Raw genomic sequence first — 12,116 nt, 5'->3', positions numbered from 1 at the left:
TTATGGTTGCCGCGGCGACAGGAGAATGCTTTGGTTTTCTTTCCCCCTTCCTCTGCAGGATTTTAAAGACGGGGGAGTGTGCGGAGCCCTCCACTGCACTGCAATTTGAAGGGTCCCCTTCTCAGTCACCTCTACTGCTCATAAGATGGGCCTGCAATTCCAGAATTAAGCAAGAGAGACAGCATTAGGGCTTCAGATAGGATTGGATGAGGGAACGAAGGTAACAGGAGTGGAAGAGCCTCTCCAGCATCCAGATGTGACACCTAGAGTTACCCAGTCCTGCCTGCTCTTCTGTGAGAACCTGGCAATCAGCTCAGCAACTGTGGTGCAGCTGTGCCCGAGATCCCCCTCAGCAGATAGAAAAAAAGAAAAATGCTTGGGTATACCACCCCGGGAATCCCACATTGAAAGTTGGAGTCCATGGGGCTGGGTGAGAGCTAGGAATCTTTGTCTTTGCCTGTCTGAACTGGGGAAAAGCAGTGTCCAGCGTTACCATCCTAATCTCATCACCCAGCATTGACCCTGGGGTGGGGTGGGGGGCATGTCAGTGTGAGAGTTGAGGGTTGTGATCAGTGACGGGGTGGAGAATGGAGTTCTATCCACTTCTCAAACTTGGAATTCTCTGAGCTTGTTTACCCAGCCTGGCCTGGTTTGAACTTTTCCTGCCTTCTCTGTTTCCCACTAGGAATGGAACTCTGGTGTCCTGGCCTACCCAGTCCTCTGGCCAACAATTTTCTTTCAGGACTATGAGCAAACCTGTCCCCAGCACTAACTGAAGCAGAGACTGGGGAGCACGGTCTGATTATCTCCCTCCTTTGGTCTCCTGCCTGATTCTGGGCCTCTGTCTCTGTTTGTGAGCCTTTCTCTCCTCCCCAGGGGACCCTGGGAAGCCCCTCCTCCCCTCTCCCCCTCCCTCCCCTTTGGCTGGGAAAGTGACTGCAGCCTGAACAGTGCCAGACACCTGCCTGCCAGATGTGGCGATTCCCCATTCTTCTCTCCCGCCTCCCCAAATGTCTATCCTTTCCCCAACCCACTGAGCTCAGGCAAAGAGAGCCCCCAACAGGGTGATTTAGTGCTGCAGCCCCTCTTCCTCAGGTGCCCCCCTCCAGCTCCTCTCCTTCCCCCTGGTGCCCATGCCCCCCCTCCTTTTTTTTCCACCATGTCCTGCAGAGGCCTTCCTGGTACAGCCTTCTCCCACTCCCAACCTGGGGTGCTGGCTTGTGTAAGCCCCAGCTCTTGGACTGGAGAAGGAATGGGTGGGGCAGAGGTGATTGGCCTCTGTTTTACCCATGGGAGAGTACATCAGCAGGGCTGGGGACAGTGGCAGCCAGAGCTGATGTCATTCTCACTTGGTGGGGAGGGGAGGTGGGAGGGGAGGAGGAGGTGAGTGGGGAGTACTCCAGACTGCAGAGGAGAAGGAGGTCTGTGAGATCTTCCCAGGTGGGTGAGAGACCTCAGAATTGTGGCTGCCTGGTGGGCATCGCATCTTTGTTTCTTTGGCTGGGTCTCCAGATCTTGTCTCTGGATCCGTGTCTCAATATGACTTAGTAGATGCCCCGCAGCTCCTCCCCTTCAGACTGACCCAGAACACACACTTAAAAGGAACCCATGGGGCCGGCCCTGTGTGGTAGTGGTTAAGTTCGCGTGCTCTGCTTCAGCGGCCCAGGGTTCGCAGGTTTGGATCGCGGGCGGGGACCTATGCACTACTTATCAAGCCATGCTATGGCAGCATCCCACATAAAAAGTGGAGGAAGATGGGCATGGATGTTACCCCAGGGCCAGTCTTCCTCAGCAAAAAAAGAGGAGGATTGGCAACAGATGTTAGCTCAGGGCTAATCTTCCTCTCACACACACAAAAAAGGAACCCTTGATCCTTAGTGTTTGCTCTCTTTAGTGTTTGCTCTTCTGTGTCTTTTCCCTATCAATCTCTCTTCCCTCCCTCCCTTCCTCCCTTAGTTTAGCTTCTCTCTTGGTCATCTGGCCTCCCCCACCCCCTTCCATCCCATATCATAACACAATATGATCCCAGACCTCCCACCAAAGCAGAAACTCTGGTTCAGAGCCTCTTTTCTCCTTCCTGTCCCTCCTTGCGACCTGACTGTCCTGGGCCAGACAGGGCTCTGGGGTAGCAGTGAGGTAGAGGGATGGCTGGGCTGAAGAGCGGCAGAGGCAGGACAGATGGAGAGTAGGAGCGGGAGAAGGAGTGGGACAGGAAGATGGAAAGAGAAGCAATATGAGAGAGAAACAGTGACTGAGAGACAAGAGGCAGAGGCTGAGAGTTAGCCGAGAGCCAGCACACACTGGGAGAGGGAGAGAAACCCACACAAAGAGAGCAGCAAGGCTGGGAGCCGAGAAAAAGAATGGAAAGATGGAGACAGGAAAGTCACAGCAAGAGAAGGCAGCTGGGGATGGGCCGGGCAAGGGGCAGGCTGGCTCTCCTGGGCTCCCTTGTGCTGATGGGCCATAAATCTTGTGTGTGCATGTGTGTCTGTCTGTCCGTCCGTCTATGTGGGTACGCCCACACGTGTAGGGGTCTGTGGTGGGGATAGGGATGATTTCCACAATATTCTCATTCTCCCATTTCTTTCAGCAACCTCCTTCCTTGAGGCACCCCACACAAACCCCCCCATCCCCCCAGTATTCCTGATGCTCCAGGGGCCATTCCCAAGGTATTTCCACATCTCAGGAATCCTGGCTTTCTCACGTGGAATGCAGGCCTGCTGGAATGTGCAGTCAGGAGCTGTAGAATCAAGAGGCCCCATCCCCTCCCTGCCCACCCCCCATGCCTGCTCCCCAGCTGCTCCTGTCCATCTTCTCCTCCCACTCTCCTTGTATCTCTCCCTCCTCCACACTGACCCCTCCCCCAGCCCCTGACCCCCAGCCGCCTGGGGCCAGGGTTGGAGGGGAGACAAAGACAGGATTTATCACCAGGGTAGAGAAGCAGCCAGAGAGCAGGGCTGACCTCCTCGGGATGGGAGGGGGTGCCTGGCCAGATGCTGGGAGGCTGGAAGCCTGGGTTCCAACGGCTCCTGCTCACAGCCCCCACCTTTTCCCACTCTGACCTTGCTCTTTCTCTCGTCCCTGAAGAGTTAGGAAACAGAGAGAGGGTGGCCACGAGGTGATTTTAGGCCTTTGAAGGAAAACCTGGGAGGAGGGAAGAGATGAGATTGATGTCTTAGGGTCATTCTCCTATGGATACTGAGGAGGATTCAGAAATCAGCGAGCAATCAGACACCAATTGTTTCCAGGACTAGAAAGGAGTTCAGGTTTAGCACTGCAACAGATGAGATGGAGAGGAACTTCCTCTGATATAGAGGGACTTCTCAAGAACAGGCCCTGATTGCCAATAAAGAGGGAGATAAGGGTGATTATGGGTCCTGCAAGATGGGAGATGCAGTCTCATTCAGAAGCAAAGGGAGAACTGGAATTCCCCAAGGGTTACTAGCTGCAGCCCCTCTGAGAAGGCCTTCTTCTCTGAGATCCCCAACTGCCTCCTGAGAGGTATGGAGCAGCAGCTGGACCCTGCCTTTACAGCAAACAGACTATTGGCCTGAAATTGTCTCTGCTCAGCAGGCAGGGTGTGTGCTCAGGAGAGGGAACGGCGTGATCCAGGAGTTTCCGAGAAACCAGACCATATATCTTTCAGTGGACAGCTGTAGCTTCCCTAGCTGCCCCTGGAGGCCCACTAGCCCCTCCAGAACCTCAGTGTGTCAGAGGCCTCCACAAACCCAACTCTGACGCTCCTGCACCCCTTCTAGCTCCTGGCACTCAATATCCTGCTTCCTGCCTTCACTCTACTGTCCTAGGAGAAGGCTGCTAGAATTACCTCCAAGTGAGAAGAGGGTGGAAAGAAGAGAAACTGAGGCGACTGGGAGCTTCCAGGCTACCAGTCTCTCACAATCCCACCAACCCATTCCCACCCCGGGCCTGGTGAGGGAGACTTTCTTGTGGTTTCCTTTTAAATTCTTCTGCAAGCTGAAACCATTCCCTCAATTACTGATGGAAAGCCAAAAATTGGAAATATTAGTGGGAAGGGGGTCATGGATTGTGAGGAGAGATTGAGAGAGGACAAAAGAGTTGGGGGGGGGCGCAGGGTAAAGAAAAAACAGGAAAAGGGAGAAGAGAGCATCTCGTTTTTCCTCACTCCCCCTTCCCCCAATTGAGAGGGCAGATTTACAGCCTTGGTTTGGGGAGGGGGGGCGCTGAGCATAAGGAAGACAGATCTGCAGTTCTGCCCTCTGAGTGTCTGGGTACTTAGCTTTAACTCCCCCATTAGCATCAATCCCCATCTTGCTGCCCATCCGTCTTCTGACATCAGCTCCTTCCCCTCTCTGTAGCCCAGGCTTTCTGACCCTAAGTGGCTCTTAAAGGGCCAGTCTAGACCCTCCTCTCCCTCCCTTCTCCCACTCTAGGTAGCACAGTCTGGGGTGTGTGTGTGTGTGTGTGTGTGTGTGTGTGTGTGTGTGTAGGGAGGGTGGGGCGACTCTTCCTCAGCTATCTGTTCTCTTTAGACCCCCTTATTTCATGAACCCCCGTCTTTGTTCACTGCCTACCCAAGCCCAGAGCAGGCCCTCTGACTGGGCTGGGGGTCACAGACACATGGCTGCTGGAGCTGAGGGCTGGAGAAGGCATGTGGATCCACGGGATAGATCCTCCCTCCCTCATTTTCTGGAGGCCCAGAGCAAGGGATATCAAGAACTACTGGCTGTTTTTAATTCTCAGCCAGCAGTGGGAGTGGACAGGTTGGAGGTTGAGACTCCTAGGAGATGCCCTGAGCCCCACATTCCTAGCCTCCTTTCCCAGGGACCCAGGCTGTGGTCTGTGGGGAGTGGGAGATTTCACATCTTCCTCTCCCTGTGAGGGAGGTGACATGCCAGAGAACACTGCCTCTGAATTTCCTGGCTTCTCTCCCCTCTTCCTCAGCAACTGAACTTAGAAGGGCAGAGGGGAAACTGGCTTCTCCCCATTTCTCTCCATCTTCTGCAGAAATGCTGTAACTGCACTCCAGGGGCTGTAAGAATGCCAGGATGCTTGGAAAGTTCCTCCCCCATCTGCCTTAAATCCTTTCTGCTGCAAAGCTCTGCAGTCCTGTGAGGGGCTCTCTAGGATAGCCAGACCCTCTTCCTGATATCTTAAATCCATTCCCCACCTCACTCAGTGCTCCCTTCTCTAGCTCAGGATGAGAGGGAATTGGTGGGTGGGGCCTTGGGAAAGTGCCCACGCTAAAAATAGGAGCCCCCAGCTGCACCCCCCCTTGGCCCCTTATTTATCACCTTCCAAACCTCACTCTCAAAGAAGCATAAATATTCCTAATTCCTGAAGGCCAGCCCTGAACTCATAAATTTAACTGGGGAGGTGGGCAAGGGGGCGGAGTGAGGTGCAGAGAGATGGGAGCCCACTGCAGCCTCGAGGAAGCAGAGCCTCTCCTGGGGGAGGTGCCTGAGTTGTGCCCACGCGGACGCCAATGGGTCTTCGCTGAGAGGAGGAGCAGGAGTCTCTCTCTAGAGTTCCTCTAGAGTCTTTTCTCACTACCCGCCCCCCGACAAAAACCAACCTTAGTTCTGTCTTCTCCATTAGTTCTCCATCCTTCTCCCGCCCTCTTTTCTTCGCTATTACCTTCCAGTTCTTTCCTGCTCCTCTCCTATCTCCCCTCTCTATCTGCGCCTTTCTCTCTGTCTTTGCTCCTCGAAGCCTCTCCCTTTTCAGAGCCGTCGTCTGCAGGGGAAATTGCCGCCTCTTATTCAGTCTGGAGAGCGCGGTTTGAAAAGTCTCTCTCAGTGCCCCATCTCCCTCCTCAGCCCATTTGCCCCTCAAACGCGCCCTTTCCTTTCAGTCTTTCCTTCTTTCTTCTCCTCGGACCCCCACCTCTTTCTCTTCCTCAGCCTTCCTTTTTTTCCCTCACCCCTTCAGCCCCCTCAGTTTCCCCTTCGCTCTTCAGGGCAGGGTCCCCCCCCCCTTCAACCTCCTGTTCTCTCCCTACTCGACCCCCCGCGCCCTCCCCTCAGATTCTTCCGCCCATATGTACCCCTTCAGACCCCATCTCTGCTTCGGTTCCCACGACCACACCCCATTTTCCCCTCCCGCTGGATGGAAGAGGAGGGAGGAGGGGGTGGAGGGAGGAACAGGTAGAGGGAGCGCGGTTCCTCGCGGGGAGGGAGAGACAGCCGGGGAGCGGGAGACGGGAGCGGCGGCGAGGGGAGGGGCTTCCTCTCCCCGCAGCCGCCGAGCCATAAATCAGGGCCCAGGCCTTTCGGCCAATGGCAGAGTGACTCGTAAATCGGCCTGTCAAGCTCAGCCAATGAGAGGCGGCGTTAAATCAAGTCCTGTCAGCATTTGGCCAATGAAAGGCCCTGGGCTGACCATAAATCTGCCTGTAAGAGACAGCGAAAGAGAGAGAGTGTGCGAGCGAGCGAGAGCGGCAGGGGCGGGGGACTGGGGAGGGGGCCCGGGGTGGGGGACCCGGGAGGGGGGTCGGGGAGGGGGCGCAGGGAGAGCCGAGCGAGGCGAGGAGGGAGAGAACGAGCTTAGGAGAAAAAAGGCGATAACAGGTACAAGAGATGAAGACAGCCTCCAGGAGAGACGGACAGATGGAGAGAGACAAAGAGAAGCCTTGAGAGAGAGAAAGTCAGCGATAGAGCTCGGGCTCGGGCGGGAGACTGACAGAGATAAAGAGACAGAGAGAGACGTCTACACTGACTCACACTCTGGAGGGCCCCCAAATGCATACGCTTCCCCGAGACACGCGTGAGCTCCTCACCATGAGGGTGGACACACACGCGTCATGCACACCCGCAAGAAAAAGAAAGATAATCTGAGAGATAATCTTCTGCCCCTTTTCCCCAGCCCGTATTGAAATTAGGGGTTGGGAGTGGCTGTGTGGGCTGCGGAGGGTGAGGGAGGAGGGGGTTGCTTTCTTGGTAGGCTCTGTCCTCTCTGTCTTCAGACTCCACGGTTTCCTCCAGTGCCCCTTGAGTCATTTTTTTCCGGCGACTGATAATTGGGAAGTCCCTCCTGACGTCTAACCTCAATCCCTATTGCTGCTCCTTTCTACTTGCCAAACCTTTTGAATTGTCTTCAAGGACTATGAAAAGGGAACCCTTTTACAGCCCTTCAGACAATTGTTGACTTTCAGAATCTTAGAAGGGCTGAGGAGGAAGGACTTTTAGAGATCATCTGGTCATTTGATTCTAGTTTTACAAAGGCTGCTGCGTGTAGTGGTTAGACATGTGTGCTGGTTCTAAAGTCAGACTCTCTGCTCTCAAATCATGGTCATACCACTTACTAGCCCTTTGACTTGGGACAAGCTGCTTAACCTGTTTGTGCTTCAATTTTCTCATTTGTAAGCAAGAGATTATAATAGATACTTCATGGTAAATTGTGTGAGGACTACACAAAATAATATATTTACAGAATTTAGGACAGCACTGGGTACATGATGAGTACCCCCTGCCCCCATCTTTGTACAGATGATAAAACCTGAGGCCCAGAATGGTCCAGGGTCCTGCTCACGTTCACAGAGCGAATTATCAGAGAGCCTTGCTGCAGCCCTGCTCTCTTCACTCCCAGGCTGATGTTCCTTATTGGTCCTGCTGTTCACCTGCCCTGTCTGGGCCCCTGCCTCAGTCACCTGAACTTGACTCAGTTTAGGCTGCTGTGATTTTTGTGGAAGGAGGACACTCAGAAGCACATGTCCAGATTAGGAGGCTGGATTCCTGGGCCCTGGAAGTGTGTTGAAGGTGAGGGTGTCCATCGGTCCACCCCGACGATAGTTCTGTCTGCTCTTATCTGAATCTTTCTGGACTTCACTTTGTTCTCTCAAACCGTGGCCTTGGGGGCAGGGAAGGGACAGCATACAGCCAGAGCAGCGTCACTGTCAGTACGACTATCACATTCCATCCGCAGTGCCAGGACAGTGCCCACACTTCACTGTGGGCTCCCTCCACCCCAACCAAGTAGACAATAAATATCTCCTGAATAAAAAGTTTCTAATTCCTCATTTTCTTCCTAAGCTTTGGGAAAAAGGGAGGGGTGCAGATCCCTGGGTCTCCACCCCTGCTGGCCTGGAGGGGGTGGGTGTCTCTGGACTCCCAGTCCCGCTGACACCTTCTGTCCTCAACAGGGAAGCCAGAAAGGAAACACAGAGAATCAGCGTCACCTGGTGGCCACAGGTGTTTTAAGTTTGCGTGTGCACACGTGCACAGGCGACAGGCTGTCGGTCATGCTGGGGGAAGGGAATGGTATAATCCCCCTCAGCCTGGCCCCTAGGCACTCTTTTTTTTTTTTTGTGACGAAGAAGATCAGCCCTGAGCTAACATCCATGCTAATCCTCCTCTTTTTGCTGAGAAGACTGGCTCTGAGCTAACATCTATTGCCAATCCTCCTCCTCCTTTTTTTTTCCCCCAAAGCCCCAGTAGATAGTTGTATGTCATAGCTGCACATACTTCTAGTTGCTGTATGTGGGACGTGGCCTCAGCATGGCCAGAGAAGTGGTGTGTCGGTGGCCACCCGGGGTCCGAACCCCGGCCGCCAGCAGCGGAGCGTGCGCACTTAACCGCTAAGCCACGGGGCGGCCCCCTGAGCACTCTTTAGTTAAGAGTTTCTGTTCTGCTTTCATAACCCAGGATGACAAGAGCAAGTCTAGGGGAAGTGAGGGGCCAGGTGAATTAGCTCCAGCCAGTACGACCCAGCTAGGGCAGCTAGAACGCGGGCCTGCCAGTGCCCCAGCTAAGTTCAGCTCCCTTTCCACAGAGCGAGGAGTCCTCCCCTGTGACCATTCTCTTTGGAATTGGCCAGAGGGCTGGACTCCCTGGAGCGGCTGTCAAAGCTGGATTACAAAACTTTTTTGAGCTGAAAAATCCTGTTTGCAGGGATGGGGGATCCTGGCAGCAGTAGTTAGGGGCAGTGGTCATTTCTGGGAAGCTAAACAAAAAGGAGGTCTGGTCCTCTTAAAGCAACTCACATGTTTTATACCTGGAAACCCCTCAGCTGAAGGCTCTGTCCCAGGCCCACTGCTTCCTGCCTCTGCTCTGACCTCGGTTTCCCCAACCCTCAATTCCTAGGTTCCAGCTGCAGACCAACCCTGGCCTGTTTCCTTCTTCCCCAAAGACCACACCTGAGCATTAAAAGGATGAAATTCATTTATTAATAATTAATAATGCACCTTGGGCAGCCTAGGATGGAAACATTGAGCAGGGGATGGAGAAGTCTGGTTTGGGGGTTGGGGGGAGGTTGTCTATAAAAATGCCCACAAACATTTCATCTACTCCCGCATCAGCTGGCCACTTTAGTCCTGGAGGAGACGGTCCCAGATTCTGGCGACTGGGGACACAGGTCTAATAGAACCTACGGAAACTCTGGGGCCCTCGTTTTAGGAGGGAGCTGTAGGCTTGGCGGAACTGGCGGTTCATGGCTGCATAGAGCACAGGGTTGATGCAACCATTGAGCCAGGTGAGGTTGGCAGCAAGCATGTGGACAACCCGGGGGGCCTGGACCTTGGCATCCAGGATGTTGAGCAGCAAGAAAGGGATGTAGCTCAGGGCAAAGCAAAGGAACACAGCAAAACACATCCGAGTCACCTTCCCAAACTCTGATGGTGAGTCCTGAGCTTTCTGGGCTCCTTTAGTTGGCCTGGCCTTGGCAGGTGCTCTTGAAGAGTTTTTCTCTGCCATCTGTTTAGCTACCTTGCTGTTGCTCTGGTCCCACACTTCTGAGGAGTCCCCTTCCAGGGTCTGGGTAGTGGCAGTGCTGACTGGCTCAGAAGAAATCCCCTCACTGGGCCCTCCTGATGCCAGCCCGCTGTCCAGCTCCTGGAAATGACCAGGCATGGCGTCCTCTGTCCCAGCCACGTGGTTGGAGCGGATGCTTGCCTGGCGCAGCTGGTACTGATCCAGCGCCTGTGCCGCTCGCTTCACCTGGCGGTGGATGAGGCAGTAAAAGATGCCGACGCTGCTGAGCCCAAGCACAAAGTAGATGCCCATGAGGATGGTGGTGTAGGGCCGGCCTCGGATGCGGTCAAAGCTGCAGGTGCAAACTACGGGCACCAAGATATAGATGGGCCAGAGGGGGGCAAAACTGGCCACACCCACCACCCAGGTGCCCACCAGCACCAGCACTATCCCCTTGGCACTGAAAACTTTGGGAAAGAGCTTAGGGTGGGCGATGAGGAGGTAGCGTCCCAGGGCTATAAGGCAGAGAGTGAGGATGGAGACAGAGTTGGCCGCAAAGAGGAGGAGCCCAAACAATCTGCAGAAGGTGGCGCCGGTGCGCCAGCGCAGGTGCAGGTAGGTGTCCACGGAGAAGGGCTGGAGAAGGGTGCAGTAGAGCAGATCGGCCACTGAGAGGTTGGCGATGAGCAGGTTGAAGCGGGTACGGAGCTTGGGCTGGATGGCCAAGGCCAGCAAGGTGAGCACGTTGCCCACGGTGCCCGTCACAGCCACCGTCACCCCCCAGGTAACTGCAACGTAACGATAGCCCACCACAGACTCATGGTAGCAGGAGAAGTTGGCATCAGAGATGTTCCACATGATGGAGGCTGAAGAGGGGCGGGGGAAGAAGAAGAAGGCGTCAGTACCCGACCTCGAATCTAGATCTCGTGAACAACTCTGGGCCCTTGGACACCTGAACTGCTCCGGAGCTCACCTCTCCCAAGCCATTCCCAGGCCTCTTCATTCCAAGATCTCCAACCCTCTCCTTAAACTCTCTTAGTCCTTTCCCATTCTCAAAGATTTTCCCAAATTCTTATCTAAATACCTCTTAGTCTCTGTCCACTACAAACTCCAGGTCTCTTCAATATCCATCCAGATACTCTCAGTAACCCCGGCAGCCTCCAACCTTTCTAGATTCCTTCCCTGTCCCCTAAGACCACCCAGGAGTCCCCTCTCTGTATTCAGGATGCTGCCGTAGCCCCCTCTGCTACACACACATACGCATTTCATTTTTTTTTCTGTTTTTACTACCTGGGAGATGAAAAGACAGAGTCAGTAAAAGTATGCCCACCAGAAAATTACTCACCGGAGTCTGTCAGCATTCACTTCTCTCTCCAGTGGAAGAAGTGAAACTCACTCAAAGATCAGTCCTTTCTGGTGGGCAGTCAGGCTGCAAACAGGAGGTCCCTTGCTCTCCTGTGTCCTATTTTACTAGACTGAAAGAATAAGAAACTCCCCAGTTACCCAACCTCAGCCACTTCCTCCCTCACCTCCGGTCCTACTCATTTTGCTTTGGCTAGTGAAATCTGGGCTTCTCTGTTGAAATTCCCCTGCTACTTACTCCAAAGCTGTGTCACTCCCTCCTTTCTTCTTCCTGAGACCCAAGCTCCCTTTCCTTCCTCTCTGTGTGTTGCAGACACCTATACGATCATTGCTGAGAAATGTCGAGACAAGGAGACAGAGCATCCGGCTATCTGGACCACTTCTCAAGGGGCCAAAAGACAAGACCAAGTTCCAGGAGCAACTCTAGGCACCCCAGAAGCCTTGCGTTTGTCTTGGGGGAGCACCACCTCCCCTCGTTCCAGGACTTGGAGATGGTTCAAGTCAGAGGGTCCCATGTGATACTTTAGCACATTTGAGAAAAGGAGTCAGATGAAGGAAAGTGGGAAATGAAGCATCCAGGATTCTGGCTTCACTCCCCACAGGGGCTTGGGCTCCTGTTCCATCATTCATTCACTCATTCATCCATTCACTCAACACGTATGTATTGAGTGCCTATTATGCACTGGGCTCTGAGCTAGGTACTGGGAATACAAGAAGTTTTGATACATGGGCTTGTGCATAGTCTAGTAGAGGAGACAGTATGTAAATGTATAAATAAATGTTTAATTGGTTCTCCAAAGGAGGGGGTGGGCAAACTTTGGCCTTGGGCCAAATGTGGCCCACCATGTGTTTTTGTATGGGCCATGAGCCAGGAATGTTTTTTCCATTTTAAAATGGTTAGGTTTTAAATGGTTATATAAGTACCTACATAATATCCTCAATTTTGCTTCTCGGCTGGCACAACCTAAAATATTTACTATCTAGCCCTTTAAAAAAAAGTTTGCCTGCTGAGCCTCGCTCTACAGACTATCAGGGGCTTAGAGAAAAGGGGCGAGCTGCCTAGGAGGAGGTCAGGAAGGACTTCGCAGA

The 12,116-nt window shown here is 53.6% G+C and overlaps 1 protein-coding gene across 1 annotated transcript; it reads right to left on the bottom strand.

The window, feature by feature from the left end:
• Positions 1 to 9,133: 9,133 nt before the first annotated feature.
• On the bottom strand, positions 9,134 to 11,272 carry GPR84 (G protein-coupled receptor 84). Its single transcript, XM_058557524.1, has 2 exons — positions 11,011 to 11,272; positions 9,134 to 10,531 (listed from the first exon to the last, which is right to left on the bottom strand). Exons 1-2 carry the CDS (start codon positions 11,024 to 11,026, stop codon positions 9,333 to 9,335), a joined length of 1,215 nt encoding a protein of 404 aa, XP_058413507.1. The 5' UTR covers positions 11,027 to 11,272; the 3' UTR covers positions 9,134 to 9,332.
• Positions 11,273 to 12,116: the final 844 nt, after the last annotated feature.

The sequence above is a fragment of the Diceros bicornis genome, chromosome 17 (assembly GCF_020826845.1).
Source record: "Diceros bicornis minor isolate mBicDic1 chromosome 17, mDicBic1.mat.cur, whole genome shotgun sequence".
Taxonomy (NCBI): domain Eukaryota; kingdom Metazoa; phylum Chordata; class Mammalia; order Perissodactyla; family Rhinocerotidae; genus Diceros; species Diceros bicornis.
The sequence above is the reverse complement of the archived record's forward strand: the minus strand, read 5'-3'. Positions and strand labels throughout refer to the sequence as shown.